Source organism: Equus przewalskii, chromosome 7, assembly GCF_037783145.1.
Source record: "Equus przewalskii isolate Varuska chromosome 7, EquPr2, whole genome shotgun sequence".
Classification (NCBI taxonomy): domain Eukaryota; kingdom Metazoa; phylum Chordata; class Mammalia; order Perissodactyla; family Equidae; genus Equus; species Equus przewalskii.
In genome coordinates this window covers 49,310,133-49,324,230 of record NC_091837.1, presented here as the reverse complement: position 1 = coordinate 49,324,230, position 14,098 = coordinate 49,310,133, and the positions used below count along the sequence as shown (strand labels likewise).

At 35.0% G+C, this 14,098-nt stretch overlaps 1 protein-coding gene and 1 long non-coding RNA gene across 10 annotated transcripts in view; one reads left to right on the top strand and one right to left on the bottom strand.

Annotated features, from left to right (window-relative positions):
* Positions 1-14,098, bottom strand: part of LOC103561246 (uncharacterized) — a 69,629-nt gene that overhangs the window by 28,237 nt on the left and 27,294 nt on the right. The gene's annotated exons all lie outside the window — the stretch shown is intronic.
* SS18 (SS18 subunit of BAF chromatin remodeling complex) overlaps positions 1-14,098 on the top strand; it is an 80,636-nt gene that overhangs the window by 62,132 nt on the left and 4,406 nt on the right. For 6 of the 8 annotated variants that reach the window (XM_008535756.2, XM_008535754.2, XM_008535757.2 and 3 more), the window contains one exon: positions 362-495. In XM_008535756.2, the coding sequence (XP_008533978.1) occupies positions 362-495 (134 nt within the window). Of the gene's footprint in view, positions 1-361; positions 496-11,165; positions 11,274-14,098 lie in introns of those variants that run through there. The other 2 variants (XM_070627508.1, XM_070627506.1) reach the window with 1 other exon arrangement.

Below are 14,098 nucleotides of genomic sequence, written 5' to 3'. Positions count from 1 at the left end.
CTTGTGCTGGTTAACTTTCTAATGGAGGTATAGATGATATTTCTTAATTTAGAGCTAAGCTGATTTACAACTCCTGAGTCTCTTTTACTTGTTTTGACGTATACATTTTTAATGGCTAACACATAGCACAATAATACACTGAATCAAAGCATCTTGTACTTGATGGTATCCTTGCAATATTTTCATTCTTATTATAACCTTTGAAATTTATTTCAAAAAGCATTTCAGAAAATCAGGGCCAAACTATCCTTTCTAGTTTAGGTATAAAAATATAATAGTATCTAGTTCTGAACTCTTTCTTTAGTTTTAGGGACTTACTATATTTTCATCTGGGCTTTTGTTTGTGTTAATTATTTTACAGGTCCTTCACAGGGTGGTCCAGGTCCTCAGTATCCTAACTATCCACAGGGACAAGGTCAGCAGTATGGAGGGTATAGACCAACACAGCCTGGACCACCACAGCCACCACAGCAGAGGCCTTATGGATATGACCAGGTAAGTTATTTGTCCAACTTTGTGATTGATTGTTCCATTGTTTGTTGACTCTTGATTAGGTTAAACATTTTTTTTTTCGCTTGAAGCCTCGTTTTTCCCTCCTCCCGATCATAGTACATGAGTTAACAAAAATGTGTTTACTTCTTTAAGTCTTTTTCATAGAATGGTAGCACAGTTGATCATACCATAATGTGTAAATCGTCTCATGTCTAGGCATCAGTATTCATTCTTTTTCTCACTCTCTTTCTCTGGTCTTTACCCCCAGACATACTTCCCTTAGCTATTCCAAACATCATTTCCTGTTTTAAAGCCTCTCATTTCTTTTATCTTCCTCATGTTTTTTGCTGAAGAGTATGCATTGACCTGAGATGTGGAGTCCATCTATGTTAATGCTCCTGTTAGTTCTCATCTTCACTTTAGCATATCCACCACACTTCCCTTCATATCCATGATAGCCCTTCTCTTTAAATTAGTATTTACCACCTTTCTTTGTTGCCTCCTTCCATAATCATTTGTGCCACAGTCATTGTTTTGTGAATCTTTTCATACATACTCTAAATTATAATGGAAATGATTTATTATGTTGGCAGCTTCTTTAGATCAATTTCAGGTTTATCTAATATGAGTTTCTAATGAGGATAGTCTGATCTGCTCACCACTTAAGCTACCTAAACTAGGGTATTTTCTTGTAAGTTAAGGTTCCAGGGCTAATGTAGGTGATCTGGTTTGAGGCACAACTCATATGCTCTGTTAATTAGAATTTGAGGCATGAGCAATTCTTTTACGAGTGCTCTCTCAAGCCAACAACCCGTTCATACTGACACTTCCTATTTAAGTGATGAAATGAGAGAATAAGAGACTTAAACTAAAAGGGTAAGGATAAACGTAATATTAAAAAAAAGAGTAATATTAAAAAAATACACTAGAATGACATCAAAGGATTAAGCATAGGTTTTATCTAAATTTTAAAAGTAAACTAAGTCTTGGCTACTGAGTATTTAAGGACAATTTAGGCTCATTTTAATCCATAAGTTAACTTTTTAAAAAGTGATATTCTGGTCCTTTATTCCCTCATTCAACAAATATTTATTTTTTTTATGTGTGCTGGACACTGTATTAGGTCCTAGATGAGTAAAACAGACATGGTCACCATGGCTCATGAAGCAATTGTCTGTCTTGATCTTCCTTGACTTCACTTTAGCGTTTGACACATTTTCCTGTTTTCTTTCTTGAATGGTCTTCTTTAGCTTCTATGTTACTGCCCTATTTTATTCCTTGTACGTTTCCAGTGATTTCTTATTTATTTTTTTACTTGTTTCTCATCTTTCTTTTACGCAAATATCAATCCTTGCTTCAGTATTTTTCTTAGTCTCTGTATTCACCCTGTCTTGTATTTTCAGTATCCTTATCCCACAGTTCTTAACCGAACTTCACTCCCATTTTTCCAGCTGTGGTACAGAACATCTCTCTTTCGATGTCTTGCCATTTCCCTCAACTTCAGTATGTTGTGGACTAAACTAACGATTTTTTCTCTAAATCAACATATTTCTAAATCCCTTAAACTTAACATTATTCATTAAGTAAATGTTTCTTGAGCAACTTTTGTATACCAAGTACCTAAGATTGCAGTATATTGGGAAATAAGATAGACATGGACTCAGGCTTCGTGAACTTAAGTCTAGGCAAGTAAGCAGATGATGTAATATAGTGTGAGAAATACTTGGATGAGAAAAGCCAAGATTTTTGTGGAAGGAAGCTCCTAACCCAGATATAGAGATAATGTTCCTTGGGCAATATTCTGTATGTGCCAGGGCCCAAGGATGAGTAGGTATTAGCCAGGTAGATGTAGAGGAGGGAAGGATATTCTAGTCAGAAGGAAGTGCATTCACCAAGGAGAAGTGTGAAAATGTGTGTTTCAGTAAACCAGAAGCATGGGGAGGAAGAGGCAAGACTAGAGAGAGAAATTGGGGTAGATTAAGAAGCCTGTTATAAGCTATCTTAGGGGACTTGGACTTGATCCTGACACCAGTGTGGAGCCTTTAAAGGATTTTAAATGATGTATTTAAAGTATCCTGCATTGGCTGGTATTTGGTAAACATGATGTATGACATATGATATCGTGTGATATATGATATATATAATAGGTATATAATATACTTCTTTTATCATCATAATTATTCCACCCTATAAAGTTCTCAGGAATTTGGGACTGTACTGTAGATAAAAACCCATGATTTGGGTCATTGCCAGACACATCTCCTTCCGCACTAGAAAAGGCTATGAGGAGGGGAATGTTTTAGCTACTGTAGTGTCAGTAGTCTCCTCACATTTATCTTGTTTCACTTTGTCTGTATCCCCTAACTCAAACACCTATTGGTCTCTTCATTTTAAGGAAAGTAGTTCATTTCTTCAAGATGGTTAGGGCAATGGAAAACCAACATAGAGTTTTAAACCCAATAGTAATATAATTATAGTGGTGCTTTAGGCAGATGAATCTTATAGCAGTGTGCAGGATGAATTAAAAGGGGGAAAATTGAGAGAGAAAGCCTTGTTAGGGGACTGCTGTTCCTTCATCAGTCTTTCCCATCTCAGTAAACAGCAGCTCAATTGTTCCAATTCTTCAGGCTAAAAACCTGGAGTCATCCTTGACTCCCCTCTTGTTTGTTTTTTTTTGCTAAGGAAGATTCACACTGAGCCAACATCTGTTGCCAATCTTCCTCTTTTTACTTAAGGAATATTCACACTGAGCTAACATCTGTGCCAGTCTTCCTCTATTTTGTACGTGGGTCACCACTACAGCATGGCTGAAGAGTGGTGTAGGTCCGTGGCTGGGAACCGAACCCATGAACCTTGGCCAACTGAAGTGGAGTGCACCGAACTTAACCACTATACCGCTGGGCTAGCCTTATTCCCCTCTTTTTTGCAAATGAAACGTCTAGTCAATCAGCAAATCTCAGCACCTCTTCCTTCAAAATATATCCATTTCTAGCCATTTTTTTATGACTTCCTGCTCTCACCCAAGATAGAGTCACAACTATTACTCCTCTGGACTTTTGTAGTATCCTCCTTCCTGGTCTTCCTGCTTTCCTCCTGACTCCTTTACAGGGTATGTTCCTCACAGGACCCAGAGTGATCTTTTAAACACATTGGTCAGATTATGCCACCCCTGTGCTCAAAACCCTGTGGTGACTTCAGTCTCACTCAGAGTAAAAGCCAGACCTTGTAATGGCCTACAAGGCCCTCTGTGACTGTGTTCCTACCTCCTACCCCACCACCTCATCTCTATCTTTATGTCTTGACTACTCACTGCTCTCGTTCACTCTGCTCCAGTCACATTGGCCTATTTGCTGTTCCTTATGCCTGTGAAGCATGTGTCCACCTCAGAACTTTTGTATTTGCTGCTTCCTTTTTTGCCTTAAACTCTTTCCCCTAATACCTGCAATGCTTTGTTTCCTTACTTTCTTCAGATCTCTGCTTGATATGTCACCATATCATATCAAGGAGTCATTCAGTATCCAACTCTCTAAAATAGTAATACCCTCCACTGCCTCACTGTATTTCCCTACCCTTCTTTGTATGTTTAGACAGCTTTATTGAAGTATAATTGACATACAGTAAACTTCACTTATTAAATGTGTAAGATTTGGTATATTTTGACGTGTGTATGACACCTGTGAAGTCATCATCTAAATCAAAATAATGAAATATCCATCATTTTCAAAAGTTTCTCTGTTCCCCTTTGAAATGCCTCCCCTCACCTTCCCTAGACAACCACTAATCGACTTGCTTTCACTGTAGATTAGTTTATGTTTTCCAGAATTTTGTATAAATTGAATCAGATAGTATGTTCTTTTGCATCTGGCTTCTTCCATTCAGCATAATTTTGATGTTTATTCATGTTGTATGTATCAATAATTAATTTCTCTTTATTGCTGAATAAGTATTTCATTATATACATATGCCACAACTTGTTTATCATTTGAACTATAGATAGAAGTTTGGATTTCTGCTTTGGGGCTATTACAGATGAAGTGCTATGAATTTTCATGTATAAGCCTCTGTGTAGACATAGGCTTTCATTCTTTGTGGCATGCATACTTAGGAGTGGAATGACTGGATCGTATGGTAGGCGTATATTTAACTTGTTAAGAATCTGCCAAACTGTTTTCCAACATGGTTGTACCATTTTACATTCCCACCAGCAGTGTCTGAGAGTTTCAGTTCTCCCCATCCGTACCAACATTTGCTATAGTCAATCTTTTCAATTTTACCTATTCTAATACATGTATAGTGGTATTTCATTGTGGTTTTAATATGCATGTCCCTAAGGACTAATGATGTTGACCATTTTCTCATGTACTTATTTTCCATCTATGTGTCTTCTTTTCTGAAATGTCTGTTCACATCTTTTGCTCATTTTTAAATTCGGTTCTTTATTTTCATACTATTGAGTATTGAGATCTTTATATATTCTAGATAAAGTCCTTTATCAGATGCATGATTTGCAAATTGTTTTGCAAATCAAGTCTGGCTTGTCTTTTCATTCTCCTAACAGTGTCTTGTGAAGAGAGGAACTTTAAAATTTTGACGAAGTCTTATTTATCAGTTTTTTTCTTTTATGGATTATGCTTATGGTATATAAGAAATCTTGACCTAACTCAAGATCACAAAGATGTTCTCCTATGCTTTCTTCCAGAAGTCTTAAAGCTTTATGTTTAAGTTTGTGATCCATTTTGAGTCAATTTTTGTATGTATAGTATGCAGTATGAATTGAAGTTTGCATGGGTTTTTTTTCTTTCAAATGGATAGCTAATTTTCTCAGCACCATGTGTTGAAAAGCAGAAATGCTTTCTCTACTGAATTGTTTTTGAACCTTTGCTGAAAAATCAGTTGTCCATAAATGTGTCTATTTTTGGACTCTATGCTATTACATTGATGTATTTGTCTATCTTTACACTAATACAACTCTGTCTTTATTATAATAGTTTTATAATAAGTTTTGAAATCAGATATTGTTAGTCTTCCAACTTTGTTCTTTTACAAAGTTGTTTTGGCATTTTAGGTCCTTTGTGTTTCCATATGAATTTTAGAATCCACTTGTCAATTTCTAGGAAAAAAGTCTACTGAAACTTTGATTGGAACTGCCTTAAATCTGTAATCAATTTGGGGAGAACTGACATTTTTTCCATTAGTATTATGTGGTTTTCAGGTATAAGTGTTAGCTTTTGTCACGTTCATCCTTAAGTATTTTATATTTCTGATACTATTGAAAATTTTTTTTTTTAGATTCCCATTTCCAGTTGTTAGTGGCTAGTTATATCAAATACAACTTATTTTTGTATATTGATATTTTATCCAAACTAACATTAGTAATCTCACTTACTATTTCTAGTAGCTTTTTTGTAGATGCCATGAAAACTTGTACAGAGAAATTATGTTGTCTGTGACTAAGAGTCTTCTTCCTTTCCAATCTGAATGTTCTCTCCCCCGCAGTGCTTTATCACCCACCCTAGAACATCCAATATGATGTTGAATAGAAATAGTCAGAGTGGATATGTGAGAGTGGGCATCTTTTGTCTTGTTCCTGATCTTAGGGGGTAGGCCATCAGCCTTTCAGCCTTACATAAGATTCTGTAGGATTTTTGTAGAAGTTGTTGCCTGTATTCCAAGTTTGCTGAGAATTTTTATCAGGAATGAATGTTAGATGCTTTTTCCTTATCTGTTGAAGGAGTCATAGTTTTCCTTTTTTAACTTGTTTTCCTTTTTTAGTTTAGTTTGTTTAGTTTGTTAGTTTGTTAGTATGTTAAATCACATTGTTTGATTTTCAAATTTTAAATCAGTCTTGCATACCTAGATAAAATTCACTTGGTCATGATATATTATTCTTTTAATATATTATTGGATTTGATCAGCTAAAATTTTGTTAAGAATTATTACATCTATTTTCATAAGGGATATTGGACTCTAGTTTTCTTTTCTTTTGATGTCTTCATCTGATTTTGTTATCAAAATAGTACTGACTTCATAAAGTGAGTTGGGAAGAATTCATCTCTCTTCAATTTTCTGGAAGGATTTGTGTGAAATTGGTATTATTCTTTCTTAAATGTTTGGTACAATTCACCAGTAAAGCCATCTGGGCCTGGATTTTTCTTTGTGGGAAGGTTTTTAATTACAGATTTAATTTCTCAATTAGGTGTGAAGTATTCAAGTTATTTATTTCTTTTTGAGTAAACATTTGTATTTTTCAAGAGATTTGTCTCTGTCATCTGTGTTGTTGAATGATTTTTTATAGTCCTTTTAATATCTGTAGAATAAGTGATATTATCACTTTCACTTTTGATATTGATAATTTGTGTCCTGTTTTTTTTTGTTGTTGATTGATCTGGTTACAGGTTTTTATCTGCTTTATTGATGTCAGAAAGCCATCTTTTAGTTTTATTGATTCCCCTGCCCCGTTTTTTTTCTATTTTTCTCTTTCATTGATTTCTACACTGATCTTTATTCTTTTCTTCTACTCATTTTGGGTTTCATTTGTTTTTTCCCCAATTTCTTAAGGTAAGAGCTGAAGTCCCATTAATTAAAGAACTGTCCTTTTTTCCTAATGTGTTTATTGCTGTTATGTATTTCCTTCTACGTACTCTTAAGCTGCACCCCACAATTTTTTTTTCTTTCTTTTTTTTTTTTTGAGGAAGACTGGTCCTGAGCTAACATCTGTTACCAGTCTTTCCCTTTTTGCTTGAGGAAGATTGTCGCTGAGCTAACATCTGTGCCAATCTTCCTCTATTTTATGTGGGATGCCATCACAGCATGGCTTGATGAGTAGTGCCAGGTCCATGCCCAGGAACCAAACCTGCGAACCCCAGGGCCGCTGAAGCAGATCACATGAACTTAACCATTATGCCACCAGGCTCACCCCCCACAAATTTTTGTGGCATGTTTTTATTTTCAGTCAGTTCAAAATGCTTTCTGATTTTTGCTTTTGATTTCTTCTTTGACCCAAGAGTTATTTAGAAGTGTATAAATTAGTTTTCAAATATTTGGAGATTTCCCAGATATTTTTGTTGCTGATTTCTAGTTTAATTTCATCATCATGGTAGAACATACTTAGTATGACTTAAGTTCTTCTACTTTTACTGAGACTTTTTTTATGACCCAGAATATGGTCTATGAGGGTGTTGTCTAAATGTCAATTAGATCAAGTTGGTTGATAGTGTTGTCTCCTATGTCTTACCTGATTTTATTTCTATTCTACTAGTTATTGAGAAAAGGATATTAAATCTCTGACTATAATTATGCGTTTGTGTATTTTTCCCTGCAGTTCTATTTATTTTTGCTCTCTGTATTTTAATACTACTTTTTGAAGGTGCATACGTTTTTAGGATTTTTATGTCTTCTTGAATTTACTACTTTACCATTATGAGATATCCTTCTTTATCCTTGGTAATATTCTTTGCTCTAAAATATGTTTGCCTGATATTAATATAGCCACCAGCTTACTTTTGGTTAGTGCTGTTTTTGTATGTGAGATGCTGCCACAGCATGCCTTGATGAGTGGTGTGTAGGTCTGTGACTGGGATCTGAACCTGTGAACCCTGGGCCCCCTAAGCGGAGTGCGCATACCCAACCACTACTCGACTGGGCTGGCCCTCTGTCCTTTTATTTTTAAATATTTGTTTTTTTATGTTTAAATTGTATTTCGTGTAAGCAGTTTATAGTTATGTCTTGCTTTTTTCTCCAATCTGACAATCTCTGCATTTTATGGGGGCATTCAATGTTATGTTTAATGTGATTATGGATATGGTTAAGTCTCTCATGTTGATTATCTTTTTTCTGTTTGTCCCATTGGTTCTTTGTTCTCATTTTCCTCTTTTTCTGTCTTATTTTGAATTATTTTTTCCAGTTTTAAAAATCATCTTTATTGAGATATAATTCACATACTATTTAATTCACGATTCTAAAGTATGCCACTCAATGGGATTTTTTTCTTTTTAAGTATTCATTTCTCTTCAAACACCTAGCCTTTGGAAACAGCTAGTTTACTTTCTGTCTTTATGGATTTTCCTATTCTGGACATTTAAGATAAATGGAATCATGCAGTATGTGGTGTTTTCTGGTTGGCTTTTTTCATTTAGCATAATGTTTTCAAGGTTCATTCATGTTATAGTGTGTGTCAGGACCATTAAGTGATAGTATACCACTTTGTGTATAATGTAACAACCTTACAAGTCTGCTTTTGTTTCTTCTTGACCTTTTGTTAAAGTTATAAATTTTATTTCTATGTATGTTATGAATCCCATAACATATGGGATTTATTATGTTTAAAAAATCAATTATCCTTTAAAGATATTTTAAATAATAAGAAAGAAACATATATTTACTCTTGTAGTTACTATTTCTGGTGCTCTTCATTCATATGTGTAGATTCATATTTCCATCTGGTATCATTTTCTTTTGCCTGAAGGACTTCCTTTAACATTTGTAATCCAGCTCTTCTGGTGATAAATTGTGTCAGCTTCTGTATGTCCAAAAAAATGTTTTTCTTTCATTTTTGAAAGGTATTTTCTCTGGGTATAGAATTCTAGATTGACAGGTTTTTGTCAGCACTGTAAAGATGTGGCTTCACTGTTTTCTTGCCTACATTATTTCCAAGGAGATATCTGTTGTTAATGTCTTTCTTCTCTAGTACTTAGTGTATCTTTTTTCTCTGGCTGCTTTAAAGATTTTCCCTCTATCAAATTATTTGGGTGGAGAAAAAATTTCCCTTGCTCAAATTGTATTCAGCGATTTGATCAGGGCTTGCCTTGGTGTAGATGTCTTCATTTTTCTTATGCTGCTTGGGGTTTGTATAGCTTCTTGGATTTGTGGCTTTATGGTTTTCATCAAGTCTGGAAAAATTGACCAAATATTTTTTCTATTTTTACCCCTTTCTCTCCTCTCCAGACTCCAGTTACTTGTATATTTGGCTGCTTAAAGTTGTGCCATAGTTTACTGAGCCTCTGTTCATTTCTTTTAATTCTTTTCTGTTTTATTCTGGGTAGTTTTCTACTGCTATGTCTTGAAGTTCACTAATCTTTCCTTGTTCATTGTCTAATCTGCTTTTTAATCCATTCCCAGGTATTTTTCATCACAGACATTGTATTTTTCATCTCTAGTAGTTTTATTTGGGTCTTTTTTATATCTTCTTTGTCTCTGCCTAAATTTTTGAATATGTGGAATACAAGGATGATAACTTTTTAAATATTTCTTTTTGTTAATTTTATCGTCTGGGTCAATTTTGATTTGTTTTGTCCTCGTTATGGGTCATATTTTCCTCATCCTTTGTAGGCATGATAGTCTTTGATTGGATGCCAGACATTGTGAATATTCCTTTTATTTTGTAAGGTGACGGATATATTTGTATTCCTAGAAATATTCTTGAGTTTTTTGGGGGGATGCAGTTTAAGTAATTTAGAAACAGCTTGATCTTACAGAGATTGCTTTTAAGATTTGTTAGGCAGGACCAGAACAGTGTTTAGTCCTGGGCTAATTATTCCCACTACTAAAGTCAGACCCTATCAAGTATGTCATTGAATTATGAGGTTTTTCACTCTGGCTAGTGGTAATAAATACTATGTCTGTTCTTTTGTAAGTGCCAGATACTGTTTGCTCTCATCCTTTTGGGTGTTTCTTTCCTCAGATTTGGGTATTTTCCTTGCATTAATTTGCATATCAGCACTGTGCTGAATACTCAAGAGGATTTCTCTGCAGATCTTCACAGTTCTCTGTGCAGTTCTTCATTCTCTGGTACTCTGTTCTGTGAACTCTAGCTCCTTTGTCTCTCCAGAGTCAAAGCTTTATCTTCTTAACTCAGACTCAACCTCAGTTCCCCTTCACTCACTGTAGCATAGAAACTCTCAATGCAGTAAGATAGGGTAATCAGAGGGCTCACCTATTTGTTTCCCATTTCTCACAGATCACTGCCCTTAGTTGCCTTCTGTCCTGTGTCCTGAGTACTGTTATTTCATATGTTTTGTGTAGCTTTTGGTTGTTTTAGACTGGAGGGTAGATCTGTCAACTGGAAGCATGCTTTAATTTTTTTTTAATAGACTTTATGTTTTTGAGCAGTTTTAGGTTCACAGCAAAATTAAGCAGAAAGCACTGAGAGTTCCCATTTACCTTCTACCCCAACACATGCACAGTCTCCCCTGCTACCAACATCCCACACCAGAGTGGTACATTTGTTATAATCAATGAATGTACATTGACAGATCATTATGACCCCAAGTCCATGGTTTACATTAGGGTTTACTCTTGGTATTGATACATTCTGTGGGTTTTTACAAATGTATAATGACATCTATCCACTGTTACAATATCATATAGAATAGTTTCATTGTCCTAAAAATTCTTTGTGCTCCCTCTGTTCATCTCTTTCTCTTCCCTAACCCCTGGCAACCACCGATCTTTTTACTGTCTCCATATTTTTGCCTTTTCTGGAATATCATATACTTGGAATCATGTAGTATATGGCCTTTTCAGATTGGCTTTTTAGTTAAAAACATTCATTTAAAGTCTTTTTATGGCTTGACAACATATTTCTTTTTAGTTCTGAGTAATCCTCAGTTATCTGGATGTACCACAGTTTGTTTATATATTCATTTATTGAAAGGCTTATCTTGGTTGCTTTCAAGGTTTGGCTATTATGAATAAAGCTGCTGTAAACTTCCGTGTGCAGGTTTTACGTGGGCATAAATTTTCAACTCATTTGGATAAATACCGTGAACCATGATTACTGGATTGTATGGTAAGATATGTTTAGTTTTGTGAGAAACTGCCAAACTATCTTCCATAGTGGCTGTACCATTTTGCATTCTCAACCAGCAGCAAATGAGATTTCTTGTCACTCCACATTCTTGTCAGCATTTGATGTCAGTGTTTAGGATTTAGCCATTCTAATGTGTGTGTAGTGGTGTCTATTTGTTGTTTCCTTAATGATATATGATGTGGACGTCTTTTCATGTGCTTATCTGATATCTTTATATCTTCTTTGGTGAAGTGTCTGTTCAGGTCTTTGGCCCATTTTTTCACTATGGTGTTTGTTTTCTTATTGTTGAATTCTAAAAGTTGTTTGTAGATTTTGGATAATAGTCCTTATCAGGTGTGTCTTTTGCAAATATTGAAGTCTATCTTATCAGTGATTTCTTTCATGGATCATGCTTTGGTGTTGTGTTTAAAAAGTCATTACTAGATACAAGGTGATCTAGGTTTCCCCCAAGTTATCTTCTAGGAGTTTTATAGTTTTGTATTTTACATTTTGTGTTCATTTTTAAGGGTGTAACGTCTGTGTCTAGATTGATTTTCTTGCATGTGGTTGTCTAATTGTTCTAGCACCATTTGTTGAAATGACTGTCTTTGCTTTATTGTAATTCCTTTGCTCCTTTGTCAAACATTAGTTGACTGTATTAACAGGTGTCTATTTCTGGGCTATCCCTTCTGTGCCATTGATTTATTTGTCTATTCTTTCACCAGTATCACACTGTCTTGATTGCTGTAGCTATATAGTAAATCTTGAAGTCAGATAATGTCAGTCGTCTGACTGTTCTTCTCCTTGAATATTGTGTGACTATTTTGGGTCTTCTGCCTCTCGATATGAACTTGGGAATCATTTTGTCAATATCCACAAAATAGCTTGTTGGGATTTTGAATGTGATTGCATTGAATCAATAGATCAAGTTAGGAAACTGACATCTTAACAATGTTGATTTTCCTATCCATAAACATGGAACTTCTCTCTATTTAGTTCTTTTTTGATTTATTTCATCAGTTTTTTAGTTTTTCTCATATAGATCTTAAACATATTTTGTTAGATTTATACCTAAGTATTTCATTTTTGGGCATGCTAATGTAAATGGTATTGTGTTTTTAATTTCAAATTCTACTTGTTCATTGCTGGTATATAAGAAAGTGTTTGACTTTTGTATGTTAACTTTGTACCCTGCAACCTTGCTTATTAGTTTCAGAAGTTTTTTTTGTGTGTTGATTCTTTGGGATTTTCTACCTAGACCATCATGTCATCTGTGAACAAAGATAGTTCTGTTTCTTCCTTCCCAATCTGTGTACCTTTATTTCCTTTTCTTATTGCATAAGCTAGGAATTCCAGTATATTGTTGAAAAGGATTAGTGAGGGGGCGTCATCCTTGCCTTGTTCCTGATCTTAGTGAGAAGGTTCATTCAGTATGTATAGATGCTTTTATTTTTCAGCATAGCATTTATCTCTCTGTATGACAGATTGTGTAGTTACTGTTTATTGTCATACTCTTCCCCCTTAGAATGTCAGTTCTTAAAGATATCACCATGTCTGTTTTTATCACTGTTGAGTCTCCATCACCTAGTAGAACATATCAAGTAGTCAGTAAATGTTGGTGCATAAATAAAGTATAAGTGAATAAATAAGACCTGTACTTCTAGACTCTAATGGCGATCATAAGAATAGAGAGAGAAACCAACTGCTAAAAAGTATTGAGACAGAATTGTAAGACTTTTATATAAGTGAATGACAGGAGGAAATTTAAAGGTGGTTGGTATTGCTCAATTTTCTAGCCTAAGGACTCTCTTCTCCATCAGTACACTCTTAGACAATCTCATTTACTCTCATGGTTTCACTGCACCATGCTGTTGTCTCCCAAATCTCTATTTCTAGTCCGACTCTCTCTTCTGAAAATCAGATGCCTACTGGATATCTCCACTTAGATGTATCATAAATATATCAATTCAACATAACCAAAACAAATTCATAATTTTTCCGCCCAAACTTATTTCTACTTTCTGTATTTTCTATCAAAGAGCAGTGTATTATTACCAAGCTAAAATGCCAGGTGCTGTATTTGATATTTAAGTCTTCCTCTCTCTCTCTCTCTTCATCCAATAAATGACAAAATCTTGTTAATCCTCTTTCCTAAAACATTCGTGAATCCATCCACTTCTCTTTAACTACTGCCTTGTCTTAGTTTAGACTGTTAACATCTTCTAGCTTCATCCCACACTGTCTTCTTGCTTCCTTTCCCTTTCATTCTTTACATTCTAGTCTGAGGAATTTTGTAATTAGAAAAAAAAATCAAAGAAGCAGAGAGAGAAGCTGAGGCTGATAGAGTTGGAATGATTTACCCAAGATGACAGAGCACAGGAGTGAGCAGTGGAGCTGGATGGTAAATCCTGAGTGACTGGAGCCTCCAATGACTCGAGCCTTCACTGTCCCGTGCTGCCTCCAGTAACATCAGTGAGTGTGGAGTAGTTGGCAGAGTATTTTCATGTTTTTCTTCTTGAGTAACTTTTTGAAGCGGGGATTATAATTACCCTCACTTGTCAGATGAGAAAATCGAGAAAGGGAGGATTCAGGTAACTTGTGCAAGGAAGAGAAGCTGTTAAGTGGTGGAGTTAATACTAGAAATTGGTTTCTGTCTCCAAAACTCATACTTTTAGCCCTGGAATTTGCTAATGGTAGCAAATATTCAGTGTACTTTTTTGGGCTTGCTCATGATTTGATTTGGTCCTAGCAATGTGATCAAGTAGGTTAAATTCTCAGTGCCTCAGTTTCTTCATCTATATAGTATTTACTGTATATGTT